At 40.7% G+C, this 16,727-nt stretch overlaps 1 protein-coding gene across 1 annotated transcript in view; it reads right to left on the reverse strand.

Annotated features, from left to right (window-relative positions):
- RGSL1 (regulator of G protein signaling like 1) overlaps positions 1-16,727 on the reverse strand; it is a 66,156-nt gene that overhangs the window by 12,378 nt on the left and 37,051 nt on the right. Inside the window, exons 11-17 of the mRNA XM_040263849.1 lie at positions 14,829-15,022; positions 12,118-12,235; positions 11,598-11,712; positions 9,039-9,165; positions 7,270-7,441; positions 4,197-4,335; positions 3,821-3,945 (exon numbers count right to left, since the gene is read on the reverse strand). Of these exons, the coding sequence (XP_040119783.1) occupies positions 3,821-3,945; positions 4,197-4,335; positions 7,270-7,441; positions 9,039-9,165; positions 11,598-11,712; positions 12,118-12,235; positions 14,829-15,022 (990 nt within the window). The remainder of the gene's footprint in view (positions 1-3,820; positions 3,946-4,196; positions 4,336-7,269; positions 7,442-9,038; positions 9,166-11,597; positions 11,713-12,117; positions 12,236-14,828; positions 15,023-16,727) is intronic.

The raw sequence follows: 16,727 nt of genomic DNA on the forward strand, positions 1-16,727 counted from the left end.
AGTCAAGTGGGCCTTAGAAAGCATCACTATGAACAAAGCTAGTGGAGGTGATGGAATTCCAATTGAGCTGTTTCAAATCCTAAAAGATGATGCTGTGAAAGTGCTGCACTCAATATGCCAGCAAATTTGGAAAACTCAGCAGTGGCCACAGGACTGGAAAAGGTCAGTTTTCATTCCAATCCCAAAGAAAGGCAATGCCAAAGAATGCTCAAACTACTGCACAATTGCACTCATCTCACATGCTAGTAAAGTAATGCTCAAAATTCTCCAAGCCAGGCTTCAGCAATATGTGAACCGTGAACTTCCTGATGTTCAAGCTGGTTTTAGAAAAGGCAGAGGAACCAGAGATCAAATTGCCAACATCCGCTGGATCATCGAAAAAGCAAGAGAGTTCCAGAAAAACATCTATTTCTGCTTTATTGACTATGCCAAAGCCTTTGACTGTGTGGATCACAATAAACTGTGAAAAATTCTGAAAGAGATGGGAATACCAGACCACCTGACCTGCCTCTTGAGAAATCTGTATGCAGGTCAGGAAACAACAGTTAGAACTGGACATGGAACAACAGACTGGTTCCAAATAGGAAAAGGAGTACGTCAAGGCTGTATATTGTCACCCTGCTTATTTAACTTCTATGCAGAGTACATCATGAGAAACACTGGACTGGAAGAAACACAAGCTGGAATCAAGATTTCCAGGAGAAATATCAATAACCTCAGATATGCAGATGACACCACCCGTATGGCAGAAAGTGAAGAGGAACTAAAAATGCCTCTTGATGAAAGTGAAAGAGGAGAGTGAAAAAGTTGGCTTAAAGCTCAACATTCAGAAAACGAAGATCATGGCATCTGGTCCCATCACTTCATGGGAAATAGATGGGGAAACAGTGGAAACAGTGTCAGACTTTATTTTTTGGGGCTCCAAAATCACTGCAGTTGGTGACTGCAGCCATGAAATTAAAAGACGCTTACTCCTTGGAAGAAAAATAATGACCAACCTAGATAGTATATTGGAAAGCAGAAACATTACTTTGCCAGCTAAGGTCCGTCCAGTCAAGGCTATGGTTTTTCCAGTGGTAATGTATGGATGTGAGAGTTGGACTGTGAAAAAAGCTGAACGCCTAAGAATTGATGCTTTTGAATTGTGGTGTTGGAAAAGACTCTTGAGCGTCCCTTGGACTGCAAGGAGATCCAACCAGTCCATTCTAAAGGAGATCAGCCCTGGGATTTCTTTGGAAGGAATGATGCTAAAGCTGAAGCTCCAGTACTTTGGCCACCTCATGTGAAGAGTTGACTCGTTGGAAAAGACTCTGATGCTGGGAGGGATTGGGGGTAGGAGGAGAAGGGGATGACAGAGGATGAGATGGCTGGATGGTATCACGGACTCGATGGACGTGACTGAACTCCATCCGAGTGAACTCCGGGAGATGGTGATGGACAGGGAGGCCTGGCGTGCTGCGATTCATGGGGTCGCAAAGAGTCAGACACGACTGAGCGACTGAACTGAACTGAACCGTGAGAGGCACAAGATGCTTTAAAGTTTCTAAAAACAGATTCTTTTGAGAAGTTAGAAACTTATTAGTATAGTACTAGTGAGTTAGTTGGAAATCATGTTGGTGCAGGGTTTCATTGCTGAGTTGATTGCTGCCAGGCCTCCATTTCCTTAGGCACCTGGGAGTATGTTAATCAATGTAATTGAAATGTAGAAAAGGAAATATAGTAGTTTTGATGTTAGCAATACTAGACTTTTTGAGTTAATGAATTTTCTCTTTATAGGTCACTGTACTCCTCTTTCTTTGTTATAAATCTCTGTGTCCTTGCTATGTAAAAATGTAACTTTATCACTATCTTAAGACTAAATAGATCTTAGGGGGAACAAGTTTTCTGATCGATTAACCTTTATCAATAGAAAGTAAGGTGGGGCCATAAAAATGTTAGTCGGTCTCCAGACCAGAAGATATTGTAAAACAAATGTAAGACCCTCTTGTAAGAACAAAGATATGCTGAGAATACATTTATCTCTATGTATAACTAAAAGTATAAAAGTGGATTTGGAAAATAAAGAAATGGATCAGTTCCTGGAAAGACTGGTCTCCTCATGTCATTGTTTCTCTCACCTTCTGGCTGAATTCCCATCTGGAGCATGGAGGCTCACCAAGCCTGCTAATTTTGCCCTGGTTTCTAAGACCCATGTGAGAGGGAGCCCAAGGTGGGGCACCCTCTGCTATTCAAGTGGGCGCTGGTGGCCTACGTAGGTGGTGCAAACTCCTTGTCTCATTATTTTATTGGTTCTCCACGTAACCCAGGTTATTCAGCCTCTTTTTTCTACTTATTTCCCTACTACACTATTTTTTTCTAATCTCCCCCCATATCTTTAATTAAGCAATTAATTCCTAGGACGCTGACTCCATCCCCACTTCGAATTACCCTGGATCCGCCAGGGCTGGACCCTGGCAGTCACTGAGTCATGTTCGACTATTATGACCCCACGGACTATAGGCTGCCAGGCTCCTCTGTCCATGGGTTTCTCCAGGCAAGAATATCGAAGTGGTGCCATTCCCTTCTCTAGGCAAGAATATCGAAGTGGTGCCATTCCCTTCTCTAGGGGAATCTTCCTGATCCAGGGACTGAACCCAGGTCTCCTGCATTGCAGGCAGATTCTTTACTGACTGAGCTACAAGGGAAGTGTAAACAACCTTTACACTTCTATTTTAATGAACAACATTTTTTTTGGTAGGAGAGAGGAACTCTTAAGAGTCAGAATCACATAATAGTCTAAATGTCCAAATCAACTTGGTCTGGGAACATTTCAGCCAGCTGTCCTCTGGTCACTATCCCCTAGGGTACTGCCAGTCACTATGTTGATGGCATGAGCTGGAGCTGGAGTAGACCACAGGAGTTAATAACTGGCTGGGAAGACTGTGAGGATCTGGGCTAGTCTCTCAGCCCAAACCATGACAAGTAGGTTCTGAAACCAGTGGGCTTCATGTTGTATCTGTCATGCGGCCATTTGGTTGGTTTAATGTTTGTATTTTGACCTTCACGGATTCCTCACCATGTTTTCACTTTGAGTTAATGGCCACATTTGCTACTTTAATCTTCAGAGATATGGCATGCAAATCTGATTGTCCATCTCCTTTGAAAATGGAAATATCTAATAGTCGTGCCCCTAGTGATAATTATGGGATTTCAGCCTAACAGAGCAAAGGTTTTCTGGTTACTGCCTCCATGAGACTCCTTAAGCACAAATACAATTGTGTTAGTCTTGACAGAATTTCCCTCCAAGTAGTTGCAGTCCACTCTCATCCTTGGGGCTTTCCCAGGTGGGGATAATGGTAAAGAACCTACTTGCCAGTGTAGGAGATGTAAGAGACACAGGTTCGATCCCTGGGTCGGGAAGATCCCCTGGAGGAGGGAATGGCAACCCACTCCAGTATTCTCGCCTGGAGAATCCCATGGACAGAGGAGCCTGGTGGGCTGCAGTCCATGGGGTGGCAAAGACTCAGACACGACTAAAGCAACTGAGCACACACATACCCTCATCTTTAGGTAAGGAACCTAAACCTAAGAAAACCTAACACCTCTTCCAAGCAAGCCCAGAAGAGAGGGGGGATCCAGTTACCCACGCCTTGCATGGGCTTCCACCCTCTGATTCAGTGTTCAGTGTGAGGGATAGAGTGGGTGAGTAGGATAAGGATATATCACTGTAGTTCCCACCAAAGTAGAAGCTAAAGCAGAGGGCTAGAGGAAGACAGAAAGGTCTCAAAAGTCAAATGTGTTTTTCTGACCTCATGGTCCTCAGATGAAGGGAGACAGTTACCTTTTCCAGAAGTACATAATGATGGGGAAGACAGACATGATAGCCCCATGGAAGATGCTCCGATCCAGGTGGCCGTCTGAAATGGCAGTAAGGATCGCGTCCTTCTGGGCATCAGAGATGTTCACCTACCCACAGAGTGGGAGCCTGTCACTGGCAGAGGTTCCAGGGAAGGCAGAAAACCTCTTTTGAAGGTTTTGAAACCTCAGGACTTTTAAGACCATCCCCTCCCCAAAGGCAGAAGTTTTTAATGGGACTGCTATGTAAAGGTCAGCGGGTTGACCCAGACTTAGGAGGTGCCTTATGAAAACTTTCAGGATTCTTGTAGGGGCAAATGCTTCTTGGCAAAAGGCCAGAGAGGAGTGGGAGTCCTCCTTACTCTCAGCCTTGGAGGGACATCTGCATGCAGGTACAGCTTTAGGATGATACCAATTTTGGACTTCATTAGGATCACATCATTTTCATTGTATGCCCGGTTGACTTGTAGCACACAAGCTGAACTCACCAAATCATTAAATCTAAAAAGAAGTAGTAAAGAGGAAATCAGCAAGGACAAAATGCAAGATTAAACAGTGTTTCTGGCCCAGATCTATTTCTGTCCTAAACATAAGAGGTAGTCCTGAGCCAGGTCATTCATTCAATCATAATTCATCCATTGGCAAATGCTGAGCACCTACCACATGTCACAGGTTAGGCCCAGTGCTTCTTCAAGTATATTTCTTCCCTGTAAGCTCCCTTATTTATCCCATCCTCCCTTCTTTACCCATCCTGGACCTTTCATCAGTTTTGCCTGCAACTATTTCATGAGCTAAGTGTTATCTTGCTTTTATTCCCCTCCTATGCTGACCCTCTCACAATTACCACCACTCTCTGAAGCAACATATTCCTTTCCTTAAAATTTTTTTATTATAGTAAAATATGCAGGACATAAGATTTCCAGTTTAATCATTTTTAAGTGTAGAGGTCAGTGACATTAAATACATCCATATAAACTCTGAAGTCATCACCATCAACTGACTCCAGAACTGTTTTCATCTTCCCAAACTAAAACTCCATACACAATAAACACTAACTCCCATTTCACCTTTCCTCCAGCCCCTGGCAGCAACTACTTTTTGTCTTCTAGCAGTATATTCTTTTACTAACCGAAATATCTGTCAGTTATACTTTAAGTATGCAGCATAGTTCTCTCAGGCCATTTTAAATCTTAATCGTTTAAAATCTTCCTAAGAGTAGAGTACCATGGGCCTCCCATTATCAGCCTATTCTGCATGTCCATTCATATACTTGATCAGTGGGTAGTTATTAAGATTTTACTCTGCTGGTGCAGTTCCAGGCGCAGGGAACACAGTAAACAATATCCTGCTTTCCAGGAGCTCATAATCAGTGAGAGGAAGAAGACACATTTAAGAAAGCAGATGGATAATTCAATAGGCAGTAGAATGCTAAGGAGACAACAAAAGGGGATGAGTGATAGGAAAGGGGGTGGCCACTGAGACTTGTACAATGAAAAAGAAAAAGACAGTCATCTGTAGATCCGAGGGCAGGGGCTTCTTCTCGCCAAGAGGGCAGGAGTGCAAAGGCTCTGAGGCAGGCACCATCTTGGGAGGGCACTGGTAGGACAGAGCAGAGACCCTCCTCGCTAGAGCGTGGGGCGAGTGGCGGGTAGCGTGAGGTAAGCTCCCAGATAGAGACAGGCTCTGTTCATCAAGGCTCTTTAGGCAATGAGAGGATATCTGGACTTCCTTTCAGCGGGAATGGGAAGCTGCTGGCACGCTTTAAACAGGAGAGTGATATAATCGGTCTACACTGAGAAAAGGCTGCTCTGGTTGCTGTGTGGACAAGTTTGTAGACAGCAAGTGAGAAAGCAGAGAGGATGGTGGCAGGACTTGGAGCACCAGGGAGGGCTGTTCATGCTGGTATTATTTTCCTGCCCCTCACTTGCCTCCCCCTTGAACACTTAAAAAAAAAAAAAAAAAAAAAAACCTCACTAACCGCTACTCATCCTTCAAAGTTCAGCTTAGGTGACCTGTCTCCCAAGAAACCACTCCTAAGCACTCAGTTGTCTAAAGGTACTTCCTGGGCTTGATGTGACAACTATCATCCTACTTCTTAACTTCTATTTGTGTTTTTTGTCTGCCATCCCATTAGTTGGTGGGGTCTTGGAGAACAGAGAACATGCCTTAGCAGGTTTTTTGATATTTGCAATGCTAAATTCAGTGCTTAAGAAATAATAAACAATCAATAAATATATGTGGAACTGAGCCAAACCCTTCCTTGGGCTACCAGTGGGAGATCTCTTAACCAAACACCCCTAACTGGTGTGCTGAGTTACCAGGTAGGTGCCCTGCACGTCTAAAGAACACACTGCCTGATACTGATGGCACACCCACCATACACACTGCTGGGACATTTTCATGAACTCTCTCACTTTTCTGTAACTAACTGAGGCAAATAGTTACAGAGAGCTATTCATCTCTTCCCAAATATTTTTGCCTGTTACTTTAATTTGTAATTTATGAAAATTGAGAAACTATGAACATGAAAAGAAAAGGAATTTGTTGTTTTTGTGAAAACAAATTTGAATGCTTTGGGATGTTCCAATAAAGGCAAGTTTCCATTTAAAAAATTGCTATTGGGACTTCCCTGAGGCCCAATGGCTAAGACTACCCACTTCCAATGCAGTGGATGAGGGTTCAGTCCCTGGTGGGGGAACTAAGATCCCACATGATAACATAAATTTAAAAAACTGTATTAAAAAATGGCTAATGAGATCAGCTAGACTCCAATTTTTAAAAATTAAAAAATTAAAAACTACTACTGAGTTAAATAGTTGTGGAAGGCAACTTTAAATGTTGAAAAAACAAGTATAAAAATCCAGAAGGATTAAATTGCTTTGCAGTAACTATAGTTTCTCCCTCCACTACAGAAGAGAAAAATTAGAAATAGTAGATCATATTTTGGGTATGGTTTACACAAGAAAAATATGTAGACCTCCAATTAGTGGAATGGTTTTGGCTTTACTTCAAGTTTTACAGGTAAATTTACATGAATATGTTTTAACTTAGAAATTTATCTGCTTAATGTCTTACATTCACACACACGCATTTTATTGTTATACTTCCTTGCTTTAACGAAAGAACTATTGGTCCAGTTATGCAACATAAGTGGACATCTATCATATTAACAAATAATAGGAAAAAAGTGCTCCACTTTCTGGGTATAAATAAGTGCATTTCAACACTGGGAACTGCAGCATATGGAGGAGCTTTTAAGATTGAGAGGAAACAATGGTGGGCATGGATTCAGGGATCTTACACAGTGAGATTTTCAGGTGGAGACTGCTGCCTGGCAGAGCTGAAGTCCTTGTGTCACTTCCAGGCCACTGCAGCCTTTGCTGGGAGGAACTAAGTGTGGAAAGTCATGAGGGGAAGGAGAAATAGGAAACTTACTTTTCCATTTCAGAAAAGAAATAGAAATCATTGATGGCGTAGTTGATGATGATGATCCTGTTACCAAACACCCGGCGCTTCATAAGGACTATGTCTCCATTTTCATGATCTGTGCTCCGGACACTGGGATTTGGCATTGGGCGTCCTGATACGTTTGGGGCTGTGGAGAAATCTGAGAGAGGGGGAGAGGGAGGCAGGGAGAGAGAGAGAGAGAGAAAGCAAAGAGAGAGAGAGAGAGGAATTAACATTTATCAATGGGATCATTCATCACAATTCTATAAAAAAAGCAAGAATACTGACTAAACCTTTTATGTGTGCATGCTGTGTGTTAGGAGTGGGTTGCCGGGCCCTCCTCCCGGGGGTCTTCCCCATCCAAGAATCAAACCCATGTCTCTTCCATCTCCTGCATTGGCAGGTGGGTTCTTCACCACTAATGCCACCTGGGAAGCCCCTACCCTTTTACAGCACTTACTATTGCCAAGAATAGTTCTAAGAGGCCTTACATGTATTAACTCATTTAATTCTCACAACAACACAATTATTATTTCCATGCTACACATGAGGCACAAAGTCACTTGCACAGGATCCTCCAGTTAGAAAGTGGCAGATTCAAATCTAGGCAATCTGGCTCCAATATCTGTGACTCTCATTTTCTGTCTTGCCCTAAAAATGGGATGCCATAAGGGCAGATCTTATGCTGCAAATTCATTACTGTATCTCCAGCACCTGGAAAAGTGCTGGCCACACTGTGGATTCTCAAAAAGGGCACTGAATGAACAAATCAACTAACGAGTGAGGAAGTTGAGTAAATCTATACAAATAACATGAGGAAGTAGTTTTGTAACATGTGAGAATTCAAAGTTCTCGAGACTGATCATCACCCCTGTCTTTTCTGGCTTCTGAAATAGAATGCACTGGGCTCACCTCCTCACTATGTGGAACTAGGCTTGCCTTCATACCCAGGACCTGGAGTTCTTGCTAGACCCCAGGCTAACGCAAGCATTGAAAGCAAACAGGACCCTGCAGGGGCCTTCCCAGGGACAGACACCTCCACCTCCACACACCCCCCCCCCCCATGTCCCCTGCCTCTTGTTTGTAGAAAAGCTTTAGCCTCCTGGGCCTTCTCTGAGTTCCAAAGAACAAATTGAATCAGAGAAGTGAGAAAATGCAGCAGCAACTAAGGAAAAGTGTCAAGCAAGACAATAGTAGTTATCGGTAGTTTATCCAACCAAGGACCTTTGGTTCCTCTTCAAAGGCTATAGATAATAATCTCTATGAGCCATATCCTTGAGTTGTTTTATGGACACTAAAACCCCAATCAGGTGAAAGAAGTTAATTGCATGCTGACCACCAGCATGTAGATCTCAGACCAATTTGAGCCAGAAGGTTGATGAGGTTGACCCCCAATTATCTCACTACCAACCAATCAGAGGAATGTCAATGAGATGATCAGGTACCCTGCAATCCTCTCGCTCATCTTGCCTTTAAAAATCCTTCCCTAAAAGTCAACAGGAGTTCGAGTCTTTTGAGCACGAGCTGCCCATGCTCCTTGTTTGGCTCTGTGTTGGATGCCTTGCAAAAAATGCTATACCTTTCTTCACCACAACTCAGTGTTAGAAGACTGGCTGTACTGCAGGTGAGTGAGTGAACCCAGGTGTGGTTCTGCAATAGTATGACGTAAAGCAGTAAGCTCTGTAGCTTCTTACCTGGGTTAACCCTTGTAGCTAAAATATCAACAAGGAAGAGGAATAAATAGAGAAGTGACTTACTTTCCTTGTTGTGTACTTCCAGGTGAAGATAGTCTTCAAGTTCCTGGCATTTATGGGGATGAGACATAAATCTGCGGTAATTACAAAAGCTCCTAATAAAGCTGATCATCTTCAGCCAACCTCTCTTCTGGGGAAAGAGAAAGGAGAGTCACATATTCATTAGCATAGCCTGCTGTTCACTGAGTCTACTATGTGCCAGAAACTTGACATTCATTACACTGAATCCTCACTCTCCTTTAAAAAGAGTAAGTTTTAGCTTCAATTTAAAAGTAAGGAAACTCAGGTCAAAGAACTTATATAACCTTCCCCAGAATAAGCCAAAATCACCCAGGCATGGTTGAGGCCACTGACAACGTTCTTTCTACCATAGTCTTGCTACAGTGAAGATTTGAGATGCCATGAATGGGAGAAGGCGTGTGAGAGCTAAAAACAGAGAGACAGAGGACGGGATAAGCATGACTCACAGGAAGAAGAATAACAGCTCAAGCAGATTTTGAAATGTTGAAGAAATAAGGAAATGAGTAAATCATTTCTAAGCATTATAAAAGAAAGATATAACTACACAGGCACACACTCATCCACTCCGCCCCCCACCCCCCGACCAACACACAGGGACACATTAAAAATGCATGTTACATTTCTTCACCTATTTCTTAACAGATTACCAGTGACAATGCTCTAGTTTATTTACCCCTTGATAAGCTGATATTCAGAGCCAGAAAGAATCTTGATTAACTAGTTCAGTTGTCTCATTTCATAGAGAGGAAACCTCAATGTAAGCTTGGCTTTAGAGAGCCAGTGAATGAATGAATTTTAGTCACTAATTTGAGTCCGACTCTTTTATGACCCCATGGACTGTAGCCTGCCAAGTTCCTCTGTCCATAGCATTTCCCAGGCAAGAATACTGGAGTGGGTTGCCATTTCCTTCTCCAGGGTACCTTCCTGGAGTTGCCTCCAGGGATCAAACCCGCAGTCTTCTGCAGGAGGATTCTTTAATGCTGAGCCACCTGGGAAGCCCATAGAGTCAGTGGCAAAGCATATAAACTACTGGATTTAGTGTCAGAAGTTTTGAGTCTGGAGGCTGTCTTTACCTTAATTGGGTAATTTGGGTCCACTTCCTTAATGTATGTCTCAATGTCTCCATGTGAAAGATAGAAACAATAGCCTTCAGGGTTACGGTGAAGGTTAGTCAGAATATATGTATATCACTATGTGCAGTGCTCAGCACAAAGCAGGAACTAAGTACATGCTGAATCCTTTTTACACCTTCTTAACTAACAGCAACTGAAAGACCTGAATTAAAACTCAGCATCCTGGTGTTGGATGCAGTATTCTTTTCACTCTCCCAAATGATCATTTATGGTACCCTGACATAGAGTTGAGTTGATCCACATATGGAGGAAATAAAAAGGAGAAAGAAGGGAGCAGCATGTTATCATACCTGGGGTTCTGCATCAGGTGGGCGTAGGCATTATTTTTTCACTATTCTAATATAATTGTCTTTATTTCACCCAGTGGGTACATAATTTGATATAGTTGTGATTATAATACATATATGATTTGGAGAGTTCTGTTGGGTTAAAAATTTCTTTGTCACATCTTTTTTTAAAAAATTGAATGAAAATTTCTTTAAACTGTACTCTACAATTTTCAAAAACTTCACACATATGATTTCATATAGTCCCATAATAACTCTTCCTTCCTGACCCTTATCTTGTCCCTCCCTACCTCTCTCTCCTCACTGGTAACCATAATTTCTTCCCTGTATCTGTGAGTGGCATAGGCATTCTTTCCAGAGATTCTCTGGCATGATCTTTAGTGTCACATAGAGTTGGGTGCAAATTGTTCTGATGACCAGTTCTACAACACACGGATCAAGTGATTATTTAAGAGGAGTATGTACTTTTTTTCTCAAACCCTATGAAGAGACTTTCCTGAATCATATTCCTGTCTCCTCTTTCTTTCCTTCTTCTGTCCTCCCATGGGAGAAAACATGAGTTTGATAATTGATGAGCTTGGAAGCAGGAAAGGGTAGGCTTTGTTCCTTAGCCTCCAGAGTTCTCTCTGGGAGCTGCTGGTCTGCAGACACCTGTGTTCAGGCCGGCCTTTTGTCATACAGTAGGGAGCTCACCCAGCTAAGTGGGGGTCTAACTGTTCCTCTTTGTTAGTGACTGGACATGTAAGTAAGTAAGGGTACAGAGAGGATTATGAAACCCACTTGACTTCACAGCCAATCCGTGTCCCCCAAATCAGCTTTCAGTAGTTAAAAATCAACAAACAGACTGACATTTTGATCTCCATATGATCAGCCTCTGTGTCTGTCATTCAACTGGTTCTAATCACAAATAGTGAAGACAGGGGTTTCTTGAAATTCCCTCTGTAACAATTGCTCCGAGCCTCAAATTCTTCAGTTGTAAATGGGGATTTGAAAACCTATCCCAAAGAGTAGCTGCTTTGGTGAATCAATAAGCTAACAGTGAAACTCTTCTGTGTGGTTGGCAACGCCTAGGCAGTGGTTTCCTGGTCCCCAGTCTTGTCTTTGCTATCTTCCCCACTGACCTGGGATTCCTGCAGGTAAACTGCTGTCTTTGAGGGCTTCTTGGGTGAAGCTATTGGTATTTCAGCTTCCTTCTCCAAGGTATGAGGTGGAAACAGTTCTTGGTAATCTTTAAACCTGCCAGCAGGAGACCAGGAATATTAAAGAATGCAAAAACATGGTAGATAAAAGATAACAGTCCAAGCAAACCTCTCTCAGCTTTTGGAGGAAGGGGAATTTGGTGAATGGTGAGATATTCAAAAACACTCCTCTAACCATTCCAATCCTTTGCTCACGTCAGTCTGTTCTTCCTGACCAATACTGTAGTGCTCCTTGCTCAGGGAGGTGAACAGAAATGTGTGTGTGTGTGTGTATGTGTGTGCAGGTAGGCAGGTTAAGAGGGTTCAGGGCAAGTTCAGCTTTTATTTTGTAGGGACTCTCTGGCAGTGAACCGTGAGAGTAGACTCTGAGACTAATGTGACTTTCAGAAGTCAACGAGCGAGCAGCTTCAAAGAATCACTGCCTTCACCCAGCAACACTCACCACTTTTCTTCCAGAGATCTCATGACGTAGCCCTGGAGCATTAACAACGTTGTTGTGTTGACATGATGCATGAGAGCGACTTCCTTGATAACAGGGGCATTACACTGCAGCATTTGTTCTAAAAAATGCCAATGAGAGAAGAAAAGTCAACATTTTCTTATGTACCATTTCTGAGGTGGCTACGATTTTTTTCATCCAAGAGCCTTATGGTTCCTTGTTCTCAATCTGGCCAGATTCAGCTCTCCACAATTTGTTTGAAAATCTCAAAAGTACATTTGGAATGCTATGTGTACGCGTATTTGTAGAGCAAATACTTCCTGGTTTAGTCCATTTCAAATTTCAAAGATAAGTGTTTAAGGGGAAAGCAATGTTTAAAGGAATCCATTTCTGCAGCTAGTTTGAAGTTTTCAGTTAAGGAAGAGAACAGAGGAATAAAAGATTAAAGTTAAGTGGCTGAGGCAGATGGGAAATCCAAGATTACCAATAAATATTCTAAGGGCAATATGATTCTCCAGGAGTTCAAATACTACTGTGTTCATTAAAAAAGATTTAAAAGCTTATTAAGGACAATATCTGCATATTCTTCTTTCTCTTCTAGTTCATTCAAAATGATACACAAAACTTAATATCCTGAGACTCAACAAATAAATATTACTTACAAGTAAAGACTTGCCCATTTTAGCTTCTCTGGTGGCTCAGATGGTAAAGTGTCTGCCTGCAATGTGGGAGACCTGGGTTCGATCCCTGGGTTGGGAAGATTCCCTGGAGAAGGAAATGGCAACCCACTCCAGTACTCTTGCCTGGAAAATTCCATGGACAGAGGAGCCTGGTAGGCTACAGTCCATGGGGTTGCAAAGAGTCAGACATGACTGAGCAACTTCACAAGTAAAGACCTTCCCATTTTACTGCTTTTTCTTCTTTCATAATTTATAACCTTATCTTGGTTTAACACAAGTTAAACACACACACAAGCCTATCTGTTCATCTGTGTCAAAACAGGAGGCTTCTTCATTGCTTTGCAAGATTTGTTTACCTCTAGGATGGGATCATGCTCACCTCCTTTTGTTTTCCTCTAGAATTATAGGTCAGTACTTTAACTGCAATTTCTGCTTCTGGACAAGATGAATTTACATGGATCAGATTTACCCTCCTGCCTTAGGCAAGAAAATAAGACAAAACTTATGCAACAAAGATTTTCAGGGAGACAGTTCTCCTTCTCAGCACCTTTCAGTACTCTTTACATCCCATAGGTGGTGGACAATCTAGCTTTGCATCCTGCTAACACGTGATTTTGGATCTAACTCCAGTCTACTTGATGTGAAGGATCAAATGACTGGAGTTTGAATTCAAGTTTCACTAATTGGACAAGTTAGTTAACTTCTCCATGTTTTACTTTCCTCATTAGAAAAATGGAGTTATTTATCCCTACCTTCTAAGTTATTTATACCTATCTCTTAAGGGTTAAGTTAAATCCTACTTTCAGGGTTGAGAGGATATATTTCACATACAAGTATCTTCTTTTACTTGTGGTATTATATTTTGGATTTATTATTGTATTACTATTTTAGTTTTTCTATAGCAATTTTCCTACTTATAAAAAACTAAATACTAACACATGTTAAGAATTTAAATAAAACTCCTGCGTCAAGCACATTCTGATTTTAACCCACTATCCATTCTGTCTTATCAATATTATACTTCAGAATGGTTACATATAAAAGAACAACAATGCATGTAGTTTTTTGGGCCTATGTGTCTTTCTTTCAGTTTTATCTTTAAGAAAAAGAATGATAGATTTGATTTATTTTTTCTTCTTTGAAACACTGCATGTTATCACTTATATGTGGAATCTAAAAAATAAAAGAAAAATGAATATAACAGAACATAAACAGACTCACAGATATAGAGAATAAGCTAGTGGTTATCAATGGGAAGAGGGGAGGGAGGTGGCACAAGATAGGAGGAGGGGATGAAGAGATATGAACTAGGTATAAGATAAATAAGATATAAGGATATGTTGTTGGATAAAGAAATGGCAACCCACTCTAGTAATCTTGCCTGGAAAAATTGCATGGACAGAGAAGCCTGGTGGGCTAGTGTTCATGGGGTTGCAAGAGTCGGAAATGACTTTGTGTCTTCACCACCACCACTAAGGATGTATTATATAGCACAGGGAATATAGTCTTTATATGATATATAACTTTATATAATATAGCATATAACTTTATATAATACAATAATATATATTATATAATAATAATAATATAATAATATATATTGTATTATATAAAGTTATATGCTATATTATATATAGCATATAGCATATATGCTATATTATATAAAGTTATATATTTGGACATGAATGAGCGACTGAACTGACTGAACTGAACTGATATATAAATATATAACTTTATATAATATATTATTATATAATATAGGAATTTATAATAACTTTAAGTGGATTATACTCTATAAAAATACTGAATCACTATGCCCTATATCTGAGACAAATCTAATGGAAATTAACTATACTTCAGCTTTTAAAAGTGGATTTATTATTATTCTCTGCTTTCACCGTCTTCGGCTTTGTCTCAATACTGCCCCCTGTGGCCGCTGCTCTGTTCTGCTTTCTCAGGGAGAGAGCAGTCTCTTCCCCAAACCTAAGATTCTCAAGGGTAAAGTAAACAAATTCAGAAGAGGAGAATGCATACCAGGAGAGTGTTTGCCGTGGAAGAAAGTCTTGACTACGTTTTCAAAGAGAGACTTATAAATCTTTTCATTTGTCTCAACGCTGATCTTCTGTATGGCTACCAGGAACTGCAATGGGGTTTCAGCCCTCCGTTCTCTGAGGAACTCCCTGAAGAACTCCAAGTGCTGTGTGTTTAGGAGGACTTCTGTCAAGTTTCTGGAAAACAAGAAAGCATCATTGGCAAAGAGAAAGAGACGGTGACCCTGGAATCTGCTCCAATTAGGGAATGGGGAAGGGCCTCTCCCAGACTTCAGGGCTTTGAACTGTGATTGAAGAGCAGAGTGGATAAATTGGTTACTCTTATTTCCTAGAGATTAACTTAATGTATAATATATAATTATACATATAATATACATATACATACATATACATATAATATATAATTATAATTATATAATATAATAAGTAATGATATAAATTACTTATTTCCTAGAGATTAACTTAATGTACCCATCCTAAGCTTGGTCTAATCATTTGATAACCCCAATGGAAGAAGAGAAGGTGTATTTTAAAGGGGGCTTTTTTTTTTTCCCAAGGAAAACTTCTTCTATTATGGATTCATTGGCAGTCATTTCAGCAAGACAGAGCATGAGTGACCAGCAGTTGTTATAGATCAATATTTCTAAATTTCCACTGCTGATTTCTTGTGTACAGGTGTTGCCCTAATGTTTCAACTCAATTCTCTTGACTCCTGCCTTATGATTTTTTTCTGCTAGGTAATCTCTACATCCTCTGTGGTTTCAGTTTTCATTGATATGAGGAAGTGATTCACTGTTATGGTGAAGCTATATCTCTAGTTCCTGTGAACTCCACTTCTCAATTTCAGCTGCCCATTGAGCCTTATCTTTATGTCATTTGTCATTGGTAGAACCTCTCCATACAAATTCACAAGTTGTCCAACTTGTTCTTCTCCTATTAAATACTTGTCGTTAAGAATGATGTTAGCTATAGGTTTTTTTCTTTTTATTTATTTAATTGAAGGATGATTGCTTTACAATATTTGTTTGATTTCTCTCATTCATCAACATGAATTAGGCTCCTCTGTGTATGGGATTCTCCCAGCAAGAACAATGGAGTAGTTGCCATTTCCTTCTCCAGGGGATCTTACGAAGCCAGGGATCAACCCCGGGATTTCCTGCAACTCCTGCCTTCGCAGACAGATTCTTTACCAGTGAGCCATGTGGGAAGCCCATGGATTCGCCACAGGTGTACATATGATCTCTCCCTCTTGAACCTCCCTCACATTGCCCCCCCTTTCCCACCCCTTCAGGTTGTTACAGAGCCCCAGTCTGAGTTCCCTGAATCAAACAGCAAATTTCCCTTGGCTATCTATTTAATATATGGTAATGTATATGCTTTCATGCTACTCTCTCCATTCATCTCACCCTCTCATAAATGTACTTTCAAAGGAAGAGATGATTCCCTTCTAAGTTTATTGAGAATTTTTATCATAAATGGATGCTAGATTTTATAAAATGCTTTTAATGCATCAATCAAGATACTTGTGTGAAGTTTTTCCCCTTATTTTATTAACATGATGCATTGTATTAATTTATTTTCAGATACATTATTTGCATTCCTGGAATAAATCTCACTTGGTTATGGTATATAATCTTTTTTAAATGTGGTTGAATTTGGTTTGCTAATATTTTATTGAGGATTTTCATACCTAGGTTTGAGAGCATTATTGGTCTGTAGTATTCTTATGATAATTTTGTTTGGCTTTGGGATCAGGGTAATACTTGCTGGCCTCGTAAGCATATTAGAGGCCTTTTTCCTCTATTTCCTCAAAGAGTTTGTAGACTATTGGTAGCATTTATTCTTTAAATATTTCATAGCTTTCTCCAGTGAAGCCATCTGT

Source organism: Oryx dammah, unplaced genomic scaffold (genome assembly GCF_014754425.2).
Source record: "Oryx dammah isolate SB20612 unplaced genomic scaffold, SCBI_Odam_1.1 HiC_scaffold_21, whole genome shotgun sequence".
NCBI classification, from domain to species: Eukaryota; Metazoa; Chordata; class Mammalia; order Artiodactyla; family Bovidae; genus Oryx; species Oryx dammah.